This window comes from Anser brachyrhynchus (assembly GCF_964034855.1).
Source record: "Anser brachyrhynchus genome assembly, chromosome: 8".
In the NCBI taxonomy this organism is placed as follows: Eukaryota; Metazoa; Chordata; class Aves; order Anseriformes; family Anatidae; genus Anser; species Anser brachyrhynchus.
This window is the reverse complement of record NC_137702.1, coordinates 29,213,924-29,233,341: the sequence shown is the minus strand read 5'-3', so window position 1 is coordinate 29,233,341 and position 19,418 is coordinate 29,213,924. Positions and strand designations below refer to the sequence as shown.

At 37.3% G+C, this 19,418-nt stretch overlaps 1 protein-coding gene across 5 annotated transcripts in view; it reads right to left on the bottom strand.

The window, feature by feature from the left end:
* OLFM3 (olfactomedin 3) overlaps window positions 1-19,418 on the bottom strand; it is a 60,204-nt gene that overhangs the window by 4,317 nt on the left and 36,469 nt on the right. For 3 of the 5 annotated variants that reach the window (XM_080602492.1, XM_080602495.1, XM_080602491.1), the window contains exons 2-4: window positions 14,982-15,128; window positions 12,119-12,274; window positions 8,031-8,250 (exon numbers count right to left, since the gene is read on the bottom strand). In XM_080602492.1, the coding sequence (XP_080458618.1) occupies window positions 8,031-8,250; window positions 12,119-12,274; window positions 14,982-15,128 (523 nt within the window). The remainder of the gene's footprint in view (window positions 1-8,030; window positions 8,251-12,118; window positions 12,275-14,981; window positions 15,129-19,418) is intronic. The other 2 variants (XM_080602494.1, XM_080602493.1) reach the window with 1 other exon arrangement.

Here is a 19,418-nt window from a genome sequence, read left to right as displayed (position 1 = left end):
CCCATGCTGGCCATTGTAGGGGATGCACACACAGCTCTGCCTGTGGTGTGTGCATGTGGCTGGAGCTTTTTGAGACGAGCTAGAGAAGGGCGTTCAGAAATTTGTCGGTTTATTAATGTTTAAGCGTCTGCTATTGTTCATCTGTTTTATTACTTATATTGATCCTGAACATATAGTTCACTGATTGCCGGTTAATTTCGTGTCATTATTAACTCAATAAAACTCCTCAGTCCTGATTTGGTTTAACTGTATGAACTGAGCAGCTTCCCTGTGTGGCAGGATTCAGATGCTTTTAGAGAATGGTCTTTCAGAATGGATCGAGCAACTGTTCAACAAGAAAAAGAGATGACATTGTACTTCAGTGGCTAAATGATCGGTAGTGTGAATCTGGGGTATATTCATGTGATTAAATTTTTATTCCCAGATAGCATGTAGTGATATGAAGAAAGGAAGACAGCTAGGAGATTTGCTAGGTAGCTGAGAGGCAGCTGAGTGAAAAAGTGACAAAGCTCCTCTTTTCAGCATAATGAAACAGAACATCTTGTAAAAGGCATGAGGATGTTTTTATTCTCCTGCCCTATAGTCTGTCCCATCTTTTCTTTTCCTTGTTCATTAAACACGCTCAGACATCTGCCTATTTGTGATATATCTTGATGGAACAGCTATTCAGAACTAAGTTATGTTACAAGTACTCTTTCCATCTATGGTAAACCAGTCCCATTATACTGATCCTTTTCATCCCATCAGCAGTTTTCTGCTATAAACCTCAGTGGTACCTGAGGTCTGTTGGCCTACTGACAGGTAGCGTGGGCAGGAGGAGGGAAGCAGCAGAGCTCAGTGCCCACCACTGTCCTGTCATGACAGCTGCCTTGCAGCTTGGAGAAATTTAGGCACAAGGGCTTAATACATGAAGCCTCCTCCAGCGTTTAGTTCATGTAAGTCTATATACCCTGCTACTGCAGACAGCCTCTTCATAAATTTGTTAATGTGGCTTTAAAAATGGGGAAATGCTGTTCGCACTTGCCCACCCTCACCCTTACTCTAACTGAAGCTTATTTCACAACCTCACTCTTCAGTTCGTTTGAAAAATATTTGGAGTCAAGTACATAGGTGTCATCAGTCTTTTGTTCTGAGCAGTCAGATCTCAACGCGTTGCTTCCAGACACATGCAGACTGGAACCAGACACCAGGGAGGTCTTTGAGCTTGCAAAGAGCTGCTTGAAAGAACTGCACAGGCCCCAAATCATGTCTCAGCTGAATGATCAACTTGATAAATCAGCTTATGTTGTTTTGAACTGTTTAAGGCTGCACAAGTAACTTTTATAGAAATAAATTACCCCAAGTATTCCCCAAATCAACTGACGTGCTAAATACTGGTCTTGAATACAGTGAACCTATGCTGGCTGATGATCAGAAGGCAAATGTGAGACAATAGGCTTACACTATAACTAGGAAATGCAATTGAGGCCAAATTTTCCTCCCTTCTCATTGAAATCAATTTGAAATTCATTTCACACTTTATTCTGTCAAAGCTTTAGACAGTTATCTAACATGGTGCTGCTTCCAGTATATGATTGGAATGGAAAAGAATCGGGTGAATGCAATTAAGAAAACAGTAAAGCTGAGCTCTCATTCCTCAAGAGAATGGTATCATTCTTTTCTCCTGTTCTGTCTTTTGGAGCCTTACTTTCTAATGTGTTTACCCATTTGTTACAGAAGAACTGTAAAACGTTGCCAAAATCAGGGTCATTTGTGGTTTTGCTCATTCTGAAATAGCAAGTGTGCTGTCTGTGCTGAAGTATTATTGACTTACTACTACAGTTAAATAAGTTATTGCAGATGAATAACACAGCATTTTGATGACATGATGCTATGAAATGCAGTTTAACACTGATATAATTAGTGTTACTGACTTTATGAAGATAATTCCTTAATAGCTTGCCCAAGCCCAGTCTTTAATTTGATACAGAAAGGAAATGAATGAGAGCTCTTTCAGGAATAAAGCCCAATACAGTCTTTAAGAGTTCACTGACAAAGCAAGGTGTTTTCTGTGTGGTTGTAAATACTTCCAAGTTTGTATTAGTGCAAGAAAATTTCCTCCTTCCGCCACCAGAATTGGAAACAGCTGCTTCTCATCTACCTAAGTATGAAATGTGTTGATTTAATCCCAGCCTATATTTGCAATATGAACCTTATAATTGTTCATGTAGCTATATTAAAATTGATCTTGCTTGCTGAGGTTTCTTGCTAAGGTGTGGTGATGCTAGTATACTGAAAAAGCAGTATTATTTACATAAAACTTCTGTGGCATGACATGTCTAGGAGTCTGAAATTAAAAACAAACATACAGACAAACCAAACCCCCCGAACTCCAAAGAGTTTCCCATTGAGACTTTTCTTTATCTTGGTTTGTAGGTAGGAAAACAGAACATAGAAAAACATCATATGAAATGGGAAGCACTTCTGAGCTAACATCTGTTAAACCTGTTAGGGATTGTCTTAGACAACCTGGGGATTCCCAGCTGCCTCAGTACCCTGGTGACTCTTTGTATTCTCAGAACATCTTTATCAGAGGATTCTTGCCTGGGAAATGGGAACTGTTGAGTGGGTCTGTCAGCTTCAAGCTTTGTTACCATTTTGGTAGGTTTCTCTAGTCCTTGGTGCATCTTTGAAGAGATAAGAATACTTTTCTGCCCTAGGATTTGTATTCATAGTACCCCTGCTGTTCTTGGAAAATGTGACTGCAAAGGTATAGCTTCCCTGCTGTATGACACGGGGTGTCAAATTTTATATTGCTGTCTCAAGCCCCTGTGCCTTGCTGCCTGGCAATGGGAAGTTGCTGGTAGGTGAGATGGTAGGTGAGCTTCTCATGTTCAGTGTGGCACAGGTTAGCCTGATGTGACTTTTGTTGAATTTTTCAGTTAGAGCTTGTCTGGGTCTCATCAAATTAAAAGGGAATTTTGAGGCAGAGTAACTGAGAGCACCTGCAATACATTTTTTGAGCCAGAATATTGGCTTAATTGGGAGGGGAACACACCACCAAACTAAAATAAAAAGAGCTGAATTAATGGGCACAAAATTATCTCTATAGAGAAAATTTTGGTGCTGTTTCATTCTTTCAGTAAAAATAAAAAAGGGAGCTCTTTCTTACGATGCTCAATAGATATCTAATGAAAGAAAGGTTTTGTGTTTCTAGCAAATGTCAGGAAGTTCAGGAACATAGAGAATAAATAGGAAAAAAAGTGATATTTCTAGGCATTTTTCTCACTGCTAAAAGGTTCAGATGGTGTTACATAGAGTGAGATTTTTAGAAGCAATGTTGGTCTCTTTCCCTTGACTTTGAAAGAAGCTATCTAAGGAAGTCCTAATGATAACTAATTGTAGTAATTGGAAAATCAAACCTCTGAGAATTTATCCATTCTAAATGGGACTGTACAAGGAACATAATGTCATGCACAGTCTGGGTGTTTATGGCCTCTTTTTGTAACAGTTTTGCACCATGGACTTCAGTAACTCTGCTTGTGATTTTGTGTATTTATTTATATTAGGGAAGAAGTTGAGCATGAATTGGCCAGTTAAAAAAAAAAGTGGATGTACTGCTTCTGTAGGCTGGAAGCATCTGTGGGGCAGAAAGCATCTGGAAGGCTGTTCCAAAGTGAGCAAATACCAGGAGAAGGTTGTGAAAACCAATTGGACAGAAGCTATTTTGAAGATAGCTAGGAAAGATAGTTGATATTCCTAGCTGCTGTGATGCAAATGAATATTGGTAGCTGCTACATATACCGAGTGTATGATTTATAGCAGGACTTGAAAGGGAAATAAAATCAAAGCAACCAAAACAGCCTCCTGAAGTGTTCATAAGCATTATTATTCTACTTATTGCAGGTAATAAAGAGGGGAGAATGAAGTGAGTATTTTTTTCAGTGGTTGCACAAACCAATTCCAAGTGCTTTATTTCTTTCACTCTCCAGCTTATGATCAAATTTGTTGTAACATTTCTTTCCCTCACAAAGTAGAATTAGTTCTTACTTAATTGGTGCATGTCTGTTGTCATACATAATACAAATCCAGGAAGCTCTACAGTCTCATTATTAGAGCTTGCTGAGAGGAAACTCTGGATTCCTACTGCGTGTGTGCAATGACTTGCTAGGTAATCTTTGGCAAAGTCACTTTTCCTTCCTGACTTGTTTCTCCATCTATAAGAGGGTGATAATGATACATCTCTCCATTGCACAGATTTGTACTAAATGACATTCGTAAATCTCTCCAAATCCCACTGGGGCGGATGCCTTGGAAGTGCAAGTACCCTTGCAATAGAAAGTAATCTTATGCCTGCACTAATACATCATCTGCTACTGATTTAACAGCATTTCTTTGGATAAATGGAATATTGTACTTTTGAAGTTTTAACCAAAAATATTAATGTAAAATCTTGTTTGGATTTTGTTATAAGAGATATATGTGAATGAATCCAATGTGTATCTACTTGAACCACTTATTTCATAAGCAATATTTGGCAGAATATTGGCTTCTATGAATTCTAGCTATGTCATTTTATTCATTGCACTAAACAGATTATGACAAGAATCAAAGGGTCCCAGACTTACTGTGCAAGCTGCATTGTCTTACACGAGCACGTACATGGCTGCCAGTGACAGACCTGTACGTGCATAAGTGTATGTGAACTTATGGTGTGCGCAATCATATGCACTGTCTCTACATGTTTAATTGCATGCACTCTTTTAAAGTTTTATGGCTAAATTTCTCAGCAGCTTTAGTCTGAATTTTCTCTTATTCCAAAGAGAAGGAGCAAATTTCAGTCAACACAACTGCTATGGTAATCATTACATCTCAGTGAAAGGGAGACAACTGCTTACTGTATGCTAATGAGCATTGAAAGTGTTGCCAGTGCAGATGGAAGATCTCTTTTAAGTGGCCAGGACAGTATAAATAATGCATTATAATGCTGAAAAACTCCTGCTAGGGATAAGAATGGAAAATAGCTACACACACTGGTTAGATAATTATATTGTGAAACACAAGAAAATCTGTGAAGGTTTAAGGCAGATCCTGTGGCACATTGGGGCCAGTCTGCCTTCTGCTGCCATAGGCCGTCAGATTGGCATGGGCAGTCACAGCCGGGTCATCTCCAGCATGGTAAATATGGCTGGGAGAGGTGGGAGGCATGAGAGCTGTTTTTCCTTTGTGCTTGCTGATCTGGGCTCACACTACCATTTGTCAGGAGTTGCTCTCAGAGATCCTAACTTAAGCTGTTCTTAGACTAATTCTAAGGGTGTGCAAGGATAGTCATTTAAGCATCTAAGCCCAAAGAATAAGGATGAATAAGTCTGTATTTGTGCTTGAAAAGACCAAACCACTTATAATAAAGAGTCAGAAGCCCCGCATTTGAATTTTAAAATGTGTAAAGGAGTTGTAACTTTAATATGAAAATACCAGATTGATAGTAGACATCCTAGATGACACCATGTTACATTATTGTTACCTCAAATTGCACCTGTCTTGGGGTTTTGGAAAATGTAGTTTGTTATGGGACTGCAGTGGGTTGACCCTGACACTGCCACTCACTTACTTCCCTACTTCCCAGTGCAACCGGGGTGAGAACTGGAAGTGCCAAAAAAAAAAAAAAAAAAAAGAAATTGCAAAGGCAATCAGTCACCACAAGCAGACTGGTGCCCGGACATTCTGAGTTGTGGCTACCTTGGAAAGCAAGCTTTCCGTTTTTATTGCCGAGCATGCTGTGACATGGCAAGGAATAAACCTTTGGCCAACCTGAGTCAGCTGTCCCAGCTGTGCTCCCTCCCAGCCTCTTGCCCACCCCCTACCTACTCTCTGTAGTAGGAAGAAGAGAAAGCCTTGATGTTGTGCAAGTAGTGCTCAGCACTAGCTAAACATTGGTGTTATAAACACTGCTTTAGTCACAAATCCTAATCACAGCACGGTGCAGGATGCTAGGAAAACGGTTAACTCCCTCTTGGCTAGAACCACTACAAATGCTTCAGAGAATTTAAAGGAGAAAGGATGTCCAGGGAGCCATCCATGTATTAGGAACAGGTTATGTTTATCTGGAATGCAATGGTGGCATGGATGTGCTCAATAATCTATTTCATAAAAATATTTTCTATCTACTCATAGTTTAAATATATATAACTTTTCTGAATTATTACATCAAGAGAAATAGAGTGTGCTACAGGAATTCAGGGTAGATAGGAGGGGAAACATGGCTAAAAATTAGGGAAATAGGAAATAAGTTGAGAAAAGGAGAAGAGATCCGTCATACGAATACCCCAATGATACTTAAAAATGCATCCTGTAGTCACTTCACTAATCATTTTTAAAAGAATACACCATAAAATCAAGGAAAAATGAAATGCTTATTAAAGATGTGATGATGGTCTTTTGTTGCCTAATAAACTTACTGGAACACTCACTATCAGAAAATACTGTTTATATGAATTTGCTTGTTTGTTGCAGTATTGTAATGCAGCCACTTTCTCCTGACTGCCTTCTGCCAATGCAGTAACGTGCTATAATATGTGTACTGAGAGGAAAATAGGATTATAAGAAGTTTCTGTTTGAAGAAGTCTTTCATGTACTTAGCCCATCATCACTGTGTTATTTCTAGTGTAAAACAAAGAAACTGAAAATAAATAATTTAAGAGGGTAACCTAACCTAGATTTTTCTCATTCCATTGCCTCACAAAAATAGCACTGCCTATCAAATTAATAACATCATGCATAGCCTTCAAAAGTAAACATCCCCCACCTGATAACTGAGATACTGATCACAGGATTGAACCTGGGAGTTTCTATTTTATTTATTTTCCTTCTTAACTTACAAAGCATTTATTTCTCATAGAGGGGGTGGATTGTTGGCTATAGACACCAAGATTTCCATAGTGATCCAATCAGGTTTCTCAAAATGCATGGACAGACTCTGATGGCAGACTTTGCATTGTGGCTGCAAAGTAGGTAGGTACCAATTACCCTCTTCGGGTAATTGAAGTTAAGGTTGACACTTAATGATACTTCAGACTTTTAGCTTTGGAAGCTAATACTGAGCTAGTGCTGATTTTTGGAGATGCTGAACATCAACTTTTTCTAACAAAAGCCAGCAATGTGAGCAATGAAGATGGAGGCTGCCTGATGTAAATCTAATGCAGTGCTCATGATGGATTTTTGCCGTGTTTTCTAAAAAAAAAATCATGCTTTACTCCACTAAATTAGATATAATGCTAATTTTGTTGTGTTCCAAATTGGAAAGTAGCACATCTGTATTAATGCTGATATTACAGGTCTAAAGACCTGTCTAAAGGTCTAAAGTGCAATTGGAGTGGCCTCTCAGATGTCATAGCAAGATTTGTATCATGATTATATGACAGTGCCAAACTGATTCCAGTCTACTCCTGACTAAACTTTTTTCACACTGACGAACCAAAGATGACTTAAATAGAAATGCCTGTCTGAACTTTTTAGAAAGAACCTTTGTAGCTCTCCAATGCGTTGTAAGTCTCTTAGATTTAAAGTTGTCATCTTTTATAATTTTCCATCTCGATTCCTTTTGTATAAAGTAGGGTAGATAATTATCTAAAATACGCTGGTGCAAATTTCGAGGGGTATGACTAACCTTAAGAGGAGTTACTCTTGACATTTTTTAGGGTAGCACAGATCAGAATATGGAATCATAGTCATTTAGGTTGGAAAAGCCCTCTAAGATCATCTAGTCTAACCTTTTACCTAGCACTACCAAGTCCACCATTAAATCATGCCAGTAAGCACCACATCTACACATTTTTTGAATACCTCCAGGGATGGTGGCTCAGCTACTTCCCTGGCCAGCGTGTTCCAATGCTTCACAACCCTTTTGGTGAAGAAATTTTTCCTAAATATTTTCTTAATTTTTCCTAAATATAGTTCAGTCTTTCATCAAAAAAGAAAACTTAATCTTTCTATAGAGAAAACCAAAAACTTACAGCTGTGGGATCAAATCTGACATGAAATTGTAAACTTACTGAGCTTTTTCATGCAGTCTCGAAGCCTGGTTTCTAAACTGAGCACCCGCTGGTGTAGTTCCTCATAGTCATAAGCACCAATTTCTTCCTGAATCCCAGTGAGGACAGTAGACAGATTCCTAATTTCTTCCTTGAACTGGGTGATTAGTTTAGCATCAGTTTTGTATTGTTCCAGAACTGGGATTAGTGGCAGGAGCTCATCCATCTTTTCTTTCAACTCCTGTTAAAGGTAATCAAATGCGTATTAGAGCAGTTTAAAGGAATTCAATCCTCTTATTCCCTTTTATGTAATATTTATGCCTGATTATTAAAATGACTTGAAAATGACTATTGATTAGATAGAGCTAAGATAGATAGTTAGAGCTATTATTTCAGTGTATTGTGAAAGTCTTAGAAATCTCAGAATTAATGGCAGTAAGCAGTAGATAAAATGTGTGAGACAATAGTTTATTTCTACTGAGGTACATGATTACCTTCAGGTGATCTGAACCAGACCTGTTGAGGGTCTGACTTTCCATCCAGAGGATATAAACCCCCCATGGACTGTATCTTTCTTGAGAAAAGGTGATTAGACCTGAACACCTGGTGACAGTCAAAAACATCACACCTGTTCTATAGTAGGCAAGCTGTTCATTTTTATTTCACTCCTTAGAAATACTGAGTTCATTTTTTCCTAAATGTCTGTTGGACCCTGTTTAGTTCTGATCTGGACACAGTGATATATACCTCTTTCTTCTGAAGTAAAAAATCCATGGTTCTTAAACTGTTTTGTACTTGTGGTCCTTCTACGTCACTAGGTGCCTTTGAACTTCCTCAGGCGTTCTTTGTTCTGGACTGTAGCAAATCATTTTATTGCTATGTGCAGTTGGTATTGTGTTGCCAATCCTGTTCCTAAATATTGATTAAGGAAAGCAAAGCTCCACTTGGGAATTTTTGGTTGCCCCTTTCTCAGACTTTTGTCATGTACATTGAGAGTTTCTCTTTGTAACTTAAAATGGCCACTTATATTTTGTTTTTGTAATAATTCTTTTAAATGCACTAAATTTAATCTTTACTAAATTAGTCTAGACTGAGTTTTTTTTTTCTTTTTTTCTTTGTATTTTTTTTCTGTAGATAACCTCAAAGAATCCTTGCAATCAAAAGATTTTGCTTTATAAAAAGCATGCAGGTTTGCCCTTGATTTGCATGTCTGTTTATATTTTGAGAAAACAGCAGGACTTCTGTGAGCAAATGCCAGAGGCATGAGGAGATGCAAGCCTGGACAAAACAAGAAAAAGGGTGGAAATAGAGACTTGTTAGGTACTAGGATTAGGTGATAATAGAGACTGAGAATGGATGAGGACACACAGGGAGAGATTATCGAAGGGATTAGAAAATGGAGTCCTGAAGGAATAGATGCAGTAGTCAGCAGATTAAAAGGGAAAGCAGAAGAGAACTAAGTGGATGCCCAAGCACAAGGAAGAGGTGCAGAAGCAAATGTGGTCAGAAGTTAGCATAGTCAATGAGATGCACGGAGATACAGACCGTTTGTTACATCACTTGTATAAATGGATGCAATAAACATGGTAAAACATTTCAAAATAAATAACATAATGTCAATCAGAATGCTTTTCTACTGAGGAGATGTGAAAGAAGCTGATAGTCAGGGTTGGCATTAGATCTGCTTGAAGATCTGCCTCTGAGTTTTTACCTCTCAAACGTGTTCTAGAACAGCTGGAGAGTTCTACATCTCTTCAGTACCCAGCTCATCTATGTAGTTTTAGCAATTGCTTTCATATTGGAATTATTACTTGCTCAAAATAAAGACCTATAGGTGGAGTTGGGAAGAATAATTTGCATGCAGGTTATTTTAATGTGTAGAAAGTGGCATTTTAAATTACAAAGAGATATGTTGTTATAAACGGATTAGAGACCATCAGGAGTTTTCTTTGTATCTTTGGCTCTGTTCTCAAGGGGTCTTCCAATTATAGAATATTAGCAGAATTATTGAGGTGGACAGGAAGAAATGAAGAGTTTTTGTCTACAGTTAAAACTATTTTTTATTTGACTGTCCTTATTAAAAATTCAGCTTGAGCCTAATATATCTGTAAAAAACAAATAGTCATGTCTTTCTTGATAACAATGTGACTAGGTTTTGTGATGTGGAATGCAGAGCTCCAGAAGCCAAAGTTTATATTTAATTTTGAAATTATGAACTTAGGCTTTGGTTCTAGGGACAGTAAGCAGTCAAAAATCATGGGTAAACCATGGATGGAAAAACAAAACTCAGCAAGATGATGCATTTAGGAGAATAAGTGGAGGTAGCTTATTCCTAACAGAATTTATGTCAGATGAGGTATCATTTGAGCAAACTGCTGTAACTTTTTTTGGGGGACCAGATATCTTTTGCCTGGCATGAATGCTGATTTGACAGAAATATGACCATATTCTCAAGTGTGACCTGGATCAAATTTGTACTATTTGGCTCTCAGAAACATGGAACCATAGCATAAAACATCTCACTTCAGTAAATGATATAAAGATGTTTTTGGTGTTTTAATGAAAAACAAAACAAAAACAAAACCATAGTGTTTGCTGACACTCCTAACTTGTTGCTACGATGAGTGGCATAGGAACTAAATTGTACTGCAACATGAATGGGTGGTAGGCATATTCTGGTGCTTTGTGCCTGCTGGTGTGAGGGGTTATGTTATATCAAGAATAAGTTTCTGTGTCTCAGGTAAGATAAAGCACTGGAATTTTAGTAGGATGAATTTCAGAAAGCCAGCAGCATATTGTGTGATGTTGACCTTCTAAATTACTCTATCATTTGATTGGCTGGAAATCTGTTTTATGCTCCTGGCAAACTATCAAACTGAGGTTAAATGACTGACCAATATAAATACTGAATATTTAAAAGGTTAGAATACTGCAGAAGTCTGCTACCTTTGACATCACATATCAGACAGTCAAATTCTGATATTTTGTTCAAGAAAAACTATTATGAGGATAAAGAATATATAATGGCATTATAGAAATGTGTTGTAGCAATGAGTGATAAAAGGAAAAATGGCGGAGCTTTACTACCTGAAAATTACTGGAAGTATGTGTTCAGCCTCCAATATGAAGATTGATAACAAAGAATAATGTTTGGTAGTCAGATCATTAATGTACTTAATTCCTGATACTATTAAGTCCAGGATGTTCAGTGTCTCTGGAAAATAAATTAGCTATGTAATTGTTTAGGTATGTAACTTTAATGCTGATTAGAAAAGTATGTCCATTTTGTGTTTCATGAAGGGTTTAAATATAAATTTTGTTAATGTAATCTTTGGAATGTATTTTCTAGATCCTATCTTGCTGTCTTGCAACCTGAAATACTTATCAGACTTTATCAGACTTGATATTTGAAGAACTTAACTATGTTGTTGTAAATTTTTCTCCTTAAAAGTACTTCATATAGGTGTTTTTTTTTTTCTCTCAGAATACACAAAGCTGTTTTGTAATCTCTGCAACCCTCCTTCCTCACAAAAAGATTGGCTTGTGTTTTTTTCTTGTCATTAAAATTCCTTAGAAGTCTTTTTTTAATCATACAGATGCGACTGGGAATGATTGCCCTCCTCCCCTATCCCAAACTCAGAATAGCAAACCTTCAGACATGAAATTAGATCTTAATTCTACTGGATAAAAATTACAACAACCTGATTTATTATAGGCTTTCTTCCCTTCAACTGCAGTGAATGTCAGGCAGCAGTAAAAGTGCAGAACTCTCTAGTTGCTTGCTATTAATTCCATTGGATCTCCCCATTTATCACTGGAGCTTGAATGAATATAAATTTCTCAGTATGACGTGCACATAGATACAGGAAAAACAGGAATCTGTTTCTAGTGACATATCTCCAATACCTTAATAATTAATGGTTACTTCCTAGTACAATTAAATTGAACAGAGCAAAAGATTATTATCATAAAGGAAAACTTATTATGCTTTTCATTTTAATGTTGCTCTTGTACGAACATTTCAAGCTGAGATCTTAGCAGTCCATGCATTGCTGCTTAGTACATTACTTCCAGCAGGCTTTCAAAGTTATTGTTAAAATAAAACCTACTTGAAAATGCTTTGTCATTAATGTCTTCCGATCATCTTCAATTTGCCGAAACTTGGCCTTCAGCCCTTTCATTTGTGTTTCCATTTTTAAAACATACTGGAAATCCCTCTGAGTCCGTAGATTTAAAACTTCAATAGATTGGGACATATTCTGAACCTGTTAAAGAAGAACACTCTCTAAATGCACTTTTTGTTGCTTTTTTTCTTTTCTTTTTTTTCTCCTGCTTAGATAGTTAAATGTCAGGCAATAAAATGTGCTTATGTCAAGGCTTTAGTTGTGAGTCATTTACACCACAGTATAGGTTTTAAATTCCATAACTGCATGACAGTACAAAAATTGGGGAACAGGGCTAGCAGGAGTGAGATCTTAGAGCCACAGAGTATTTGGATAGTTTCTTTGAGGTAGAGAGGGGGATCCTGTCAGCACCATTTTCGATGGGCTGGAAAAATGCTGTTAAGTGTTACAGCCTACTTTGTCTTCTCTAGTAGATGCTGCCTGTTCTTCAGGATGTTCCATGCAGCATGTGTTTCCTCCTCCACTTGAGGAACAGGACTAAGATTAGGAGAAAATTTCTGGGTAGTTACAAAGAGTGTGATTTTCATAGCTAGTAGGCATTGGTATAATAATTCACTATAAGGAATATGTGAGACTGTCCAGAGATAAGTTGGGATGGGACCATCATTAAATTGGGATTTGCTTTTGGTTTTACAAGTATAAAATTAGAAACTTTAGCCAATTGTCTTAATAGTAGAAAAACATTTTTAATAGATAAGTGAACGTTCAGGAAACTGCAGTACAGCAAGTGACCTCATTTAGCACTTTCACTAAAATGAGGCAAGGACTTTTCATCTGGAGTTAATTATATATTATCTAACAGTACCTATTATAAAAGCAATGCTTTTCCCAGTCATAAACATGATACATTTTGCAAATGCAGTTATTATTTTTCAGTAAGTGTTCTGTCCACTAAAACAGGAAAAAAAGTGGACTATGGAAAAAAAATATTAGGTGCTATATTGAAGTTTTGTCTCAAAAAGAAATCGACCTTCCTAATAAACCACAAAAGTACCAGTACTCCTGTTGTCTGCAAGAGCATGTAAAATTTAAACTGATATTTGTATTTGAAATTATTATGTTGTAACGTGTGGACTGCGGGGATTCAGAAAAATATACTCTTAAAATAGTACAAATCAGCTTTTGGACAGTTGCCATTGGCAGTTCCTAGAAGTATTTTTAAGTGAAAAAAGTAATGTTTTTATTTCTTCTTTGCTTTCTAACTGTTGAAAGCAAGGAAGTAGTCCTTCGGTTTTGTGGTGACAGACATGGTCCACAGGTCTGTAGGTATTTTTGTTGACACACAAAGCCACAGGTTTTTCTCTGTGACTTCTGATGCAACATTTTGTACCTGTTCTAAAGCTGCATCTGCTGAGTACCATGAAACCTGTAGGAATGGTGAGTCAGAGGGCAGGCATGTTGTTAAAGATGAAAAACATTAATGAGGCTTAAAAGTTACTGACTGTTTGGCAGTCATAGCTGACACGTTTACTGAATTAGGTCTTATCCTGGATTCTGATTGTTCCTATCTCCTGTCATGGATGGTAAGTGGAAAGCCAACTAATTGAGTTTGGTTGGGATTTTTATCAGTTTTGGAACAATATGAAGGTGGTGTGAACCCTATTCTAGGAGACTCTACCCTCACCGATGTATTTAGCTTGGAAAAATTCTTATTTATTTCCTTGGGACCCTGAGATGGAAAAGTAGCTCATTAAAACCTGTTAATACATTCTGTGGAGGAGAGGGCAAGGAGAAATAACTGAAGATGGGTACCAGGAGCAAACGTGCCTGCCTGTCCTCCCATCTCCTTTACATTTCAACTTTCTTCTGAGAAAGGGATTGTTCTTGAGAAGTTTCTAAAACTAATTAGTTACATGTCATGCTATGGACTCTGTCAAAAACTGAAATTAAGTCCCTGCTGAAGTTCACAGAGGTTTATGGAAGGAACATCTGCAGGATTTAGCATTGGTGTGATTTTTCTATAGCTGGAAAAATACTGAAAATTGTATGCTGAAAAATGCATATTTTTTTAGGTCTACATTTTATGTTGCTTTCTGCTGTTGCTGTTCAAATGCTCTGTCTTAGTCTCTCAGGTTATGAACTACTAGCTGTTACGCAGTAACTATAAACTTGGTTACCTACATAGGGAATGCAGAATAATAGTTTGTGTTTTCATGGTTGCAGTGTTTTTTCAGTTCATATGAAATAACACTTTACCAGTTTTAATATATAAACAATAGTGGATAATACTGGGAATAAGAATTGGGTTGTTTAGACAAAATTTGCAGCACCAGAGAATGAAATAAATAGTATTAACTGAGGAAATAACAAATAAAAATAACTTAGAACTGTTTCTCATCTGTATAGTCTGCTTTGATGGTGCTGTCATGTCTGTATCTCATTATTTGCTGATAAGAGACAAGGAATGACCTTCAAGAGACTTACACGTTTGAAGCAGGAGCTGTAGTTTAAATCCCACAACAACGAGGAAGTTTAAGGTGGGATTTGTAACTGTTTTGACACAGGGAAAGTCAGTCCTGTATGTGTGTAAGGAAGGGTTTGGGGAATGAGCAAGAGAAGACGCAACTTCAGTTTGCTAGATAAGTGGCTTGGGTTGACAGTGGTGTGCTATAAGGAAAACAGACAAATTACGATAAGCGGTGAAAACACACGTAGGGGATATACCCTGAAGGAATATTTTTATAGATAACACTTCAGGACACCATTATATATTAAACTTAGAGAGACAGGAGTGGATTTCCAGGAGAAGTTCAGTGATCAAAAGGAGAAATTCATTGGGAAGACTTACCTTCTCTAGCAGCTGTCTAAGTTGTCTGCTCTTGGCATCTCTTGAACATAGGTTTTGTTCAGGTGCAACAACAGTACAAATGCAACGGCCATCAGGATCTTGGGCTGAACTATAAACTTGCCACCCTTCCTTGGGGCTAATCTGAGTCTGTAACACAACAACAACAATAAAAATAAAGGGAACAGAACTGATTTAATTGTTGTTTGAAAACACCACCTGTTTTTCTTTATTTTTGCATTATATAGTTGCAGTGAGGTTCCTCCTAGTCATCACTCATTATTCTCTTAACTAATTAGGCTGGTGATTTTGCACAGTTTTGCCATGTCTCACATCTGCAGAACAGTCTATGAGCATTGTTTCCAGTGTGGGTGAGAGCAGTTTCCTGTTAGTGATTCAGCACAAGTGGTTGATGTAATTCTTCGCAGAGGGATGGTAAGGTTTTTCATTAACAGAGAACAAATATGTCCTTTCAGCTTGAATGACTTTTACTTTAGACTAATGGAAACAACAAAGACAGAAGAGAACAAATAAAAAATCCCAAAGAGAAAGCACAGTCTGTGTGACTCACGCAACAGGGAATTGGCTGGGAAGCGGTTCTGGAGGTGTGTTAGCAGGTTTGCTCTTAAAGATGCAGCACACAGAAAACTCTTCTTGGTTGACTTCAGCTACACATACACCAAAGGGAAGGCAGGGGCAGTACTGAGAAGTACTAGGTTAGTTTAGATGATGGGGGGTGATGGCAGGCATGGCACAGGGAAGTAAAGACATCGTGCTGTCCTTTACTGGCACAGAATTCTGGAAATTCTGAACCTGTTCTTTTTCAGCAACTACCACCACCAAGAAGAACAAAGCAAAAAACTGTATTTCCTTTCAGAGCAGGCCAACACTACCCTGCCTTTAAAGCTTATGTGATGCTTTGCGAGAGTAGGTATCTATCTGCTTAATGGGATTTATAGAAAAGCACAGCATCAGAACGAGACAAAGCAATATAATTAGATGATTGAACAAATTCAGGTGAGGGAATGAAAATTAATTGGCACCAGAAATATGTTGACTGTTTTCAGGCTGTAATTTCAAGCTAATATTATGCATTATTCTTTTCTAATAATACAATATTGACTACTGAATTTTACAGTGCAGTTGCTAATGGATGGCACTGAAATATTTTTGGTCTGGATAAAGTTGGAATAAATTAATTTTAGTATGAAATTGTACTCAGTGTCAGCACAAAGAGTGATTGTTAAAATTGGCAAGCTTTGATATTGATGCTTAGTGAGGAGTAAGTTGTATAGTTCCTTGCCTCAGAAAAGGTAGACTCTGTAGACTGAGGTGAGAAGGAAAGGTAGCAATATTTTTCTGAGTATCAGCACAATGTTAGAGAAGAGCATAGACTTTTTGTCCCCCACAATGTCTACTTTGAAGAAGTCATTGAAGACAGCAGTGACCTCTTTTACTGTGGAGTTATCTAAAACAAATCAGAACTGTATTGTTCCCTTGTTTTGCAAGGAAGAATGAGGTATCATAACGTAGATGACTAAATAGAGGACAGTCAAACTTGGGTGTGATAAAAAGGCATATCCAGAGGTCAGTGCTAAATTGTACCACTATTGTTGTGTTCTTGTAGCCTTAATTTTTAGGGCACAGGTGATCTAGTTTAACACATGGAGAACAATAAAAACAAAACAAACTTACAACTGGAGAGATTATTTAAATTAGATTTGAGCAGCTACTAAAATTGCAAGCTAGAACAACTGAAACTTCTTAAAGCTGGTGACCCTTGTGAAGTGTAAGCTCTGTTCACAAGTTTCCATGCCTCTCTGTAGAACGGCTGCCCAGACAGTGTGCCCATACAAGAGCAAGTTCTTGTTGAAGTTCGGGAGCCTAAAGCTTGCAATTATAATTCCTACAGAACAGAAATACTCCGTATAGTTTATGAATGAACTGTGATATTTGCTGTATCTGCTATTTTTAGATTGATAGCAACTGATTTTACTGCATTCAAGTGGATGGAGTTCTCTGCAGTGGAGAATGGATGCAATAGCAGGATCATGCGTGGTCTATAGTAAAGCAATTACAGTCCATGCTGTGTTGTCAAAGGTACTTGTATATGCCAACAATGTATATCTCTGTGTTTTGTCTGAGAAAAGAATATTTATTGATTTGGCTGATATTTTCTTATGGCACCTAACATATATCTTGATTTAAAAAAAAAAAAAAGACGAAGTAGCTATTTGGAAAAATATTTTTAACAGTGAAAGACCTTCAGGCATAATATAAGTGCGTTGTGATGGGCTGCCCGTGCAGAAAAGAGCGCTGAGACAGCAGACCCAGTATGGGCTAAGTTTTCTTCCGGTATTCTTTGTTATCTGTGTGCATGCCATTGTGTGCATGCCATTGGGCAACCTTTGTTAACTAGGATGGGGAATATGAATAATTACAGAGAAAAATAAGCGTGTGCGGGTAGGTGCACTTAGCTTTTTTTTCTCTTTTTTTTTTTTTCTTTGTCATTTAATGCCTATCTCAAGCAGAAACTGCTGTGCCACACGGAAAGAGCTAGAATGCATCAAAACCTTTTGAAAGCTACTGAATCTACTCTCCAAATGCAGGCTTGCTTACTGCTGACAGGCCTTAGTCAACAAATGAGAAAAGAAATAATGAGTGGTGAACAGCAGCAATGATGACAAATCATTCTAGTTCTTGGAAATCTGGGGAAAACAAGAGTCTCTGCAAAGATCCATATTAATCTGTCTTGGCAGGCTACTGAGCTACAGTCACTTTACTTACCTGAAAAAGATTTACTTTTTTCACTTGCACTCACATTCTGATAAAGCTGCTATAGCTGCCTCCACTGTTACTAGTAATTGGGCAAATGGAAATACATATATTCAATATCAGTGCTTAAATATAACAATCAATTTGTCAAAAAAATTTGTCAATTTTTCTTGTGATTTTGGTCCTGGGAGTGAAATGTTGCTGAAGACGGGGGTCTTTCCCCTGACCCCACCTCACCATACATTTCTTCCAGCAAGGGGAGGAGAAAATGTTAATAAAGGCGGGGAGGTTTTGCTATTTTTTCCTCGTGCAAGATGTGCAAATTTTGAGCCGTGTATAGGAGAGAACTTCTGGAGAACTGCTTGCGCAGCACCGTTCACTGGAGAAGCTGCCAGGGGATGACAGTAACTTGACAGCTAACTTTAATTGACAGCTGCCAATTAAAAACCAGGTAGTGATGACCACAGCATCACTGAGCACCTGGGCCATAAAGTTTCAGCTAGAAGCTGAAGTTTAGAAAAAGGCAGCAGATTTGTGGTGCTAGCTTTATAACAACACCCCACCTGATTGAAGATGGTATTTTTTCCACTTGGCGGATGTTGCCAAGCTCAGATAATGGGGTTTTTATGCTTGTGTCCCCAGCTCTCCAGGCACTCCTGCTAGCCCTCTTGAAACCCAAAATGTGCATATAACTCCAACTTTTGAGTTTGAAGATCATTACTAAAATAATACTTAGGAGGCATTTGTAACATCAGTGTTCTGTTGAAGCCAAGGGAGGCATGGCAGTTTACACCACTTGGAATTTGAAAATGACAATATATATAATCATATATTAGTGTGTAAATATATATATATGCTTACATGTTACAACAACAAGTGTGCACCTTAACCACTCAATTGCAACTTTAAACTTGGATTTAAATTAGATAGGGAACTTTATTTCTCATAATATCACATTGCCACAAGAACTAGCAAACTGTATTGTAGGTCAGTGGACATAAACTACATTTATAGAAAAACAAAATGGAGCTTTTCCTTGTCTTCTCACCTTGATGCTCTAAAACTTAAAATAATTGTTTCTTACAATATAATTAAATTTAAAGGAGCAATACTTAAAGTCTAAATGCGGTGACTTTCTGTAGTAATGCTTTTCCTGTGTGCATATATTCAATTAATTAAATGTTGATTAGTTAATGCATTTTTATTTACAACTGAAAAATTAAGTTCTGTATATTGTGCTCTACTGTACAAACAGTTAAATATATCTTTTACATAACACACTATTATACAAACATCTGACTGCAGTTATAATAAAATCGTTTTACTAACCATTTAGAAAAAATGTGTTCTAGTTTAACTTACCAATAACTTATAACTAGGATAGTGTTCCTTGTTGTCCAGCCAAACTATTACTTTAATTTTTACACTTTTCAGTAATAGCTAATCACAGCTTTTCTGTAGGTCTTAATTAACAGAGGCTGCTGTATATGAGCATCAAACATACAAGCTGATATTTTTATTTGTACAATTACCTTTCTAAAGTTCTGATACCCAGTTTCCTAGTACCAATTTTATTTTAACAGCTATTTATTTGCTTAACCATGCTCCAATAAAGAAAAAATAAGAAAGAATCAGGCTCCTTGAATATTGTAGTCAATAACTTAT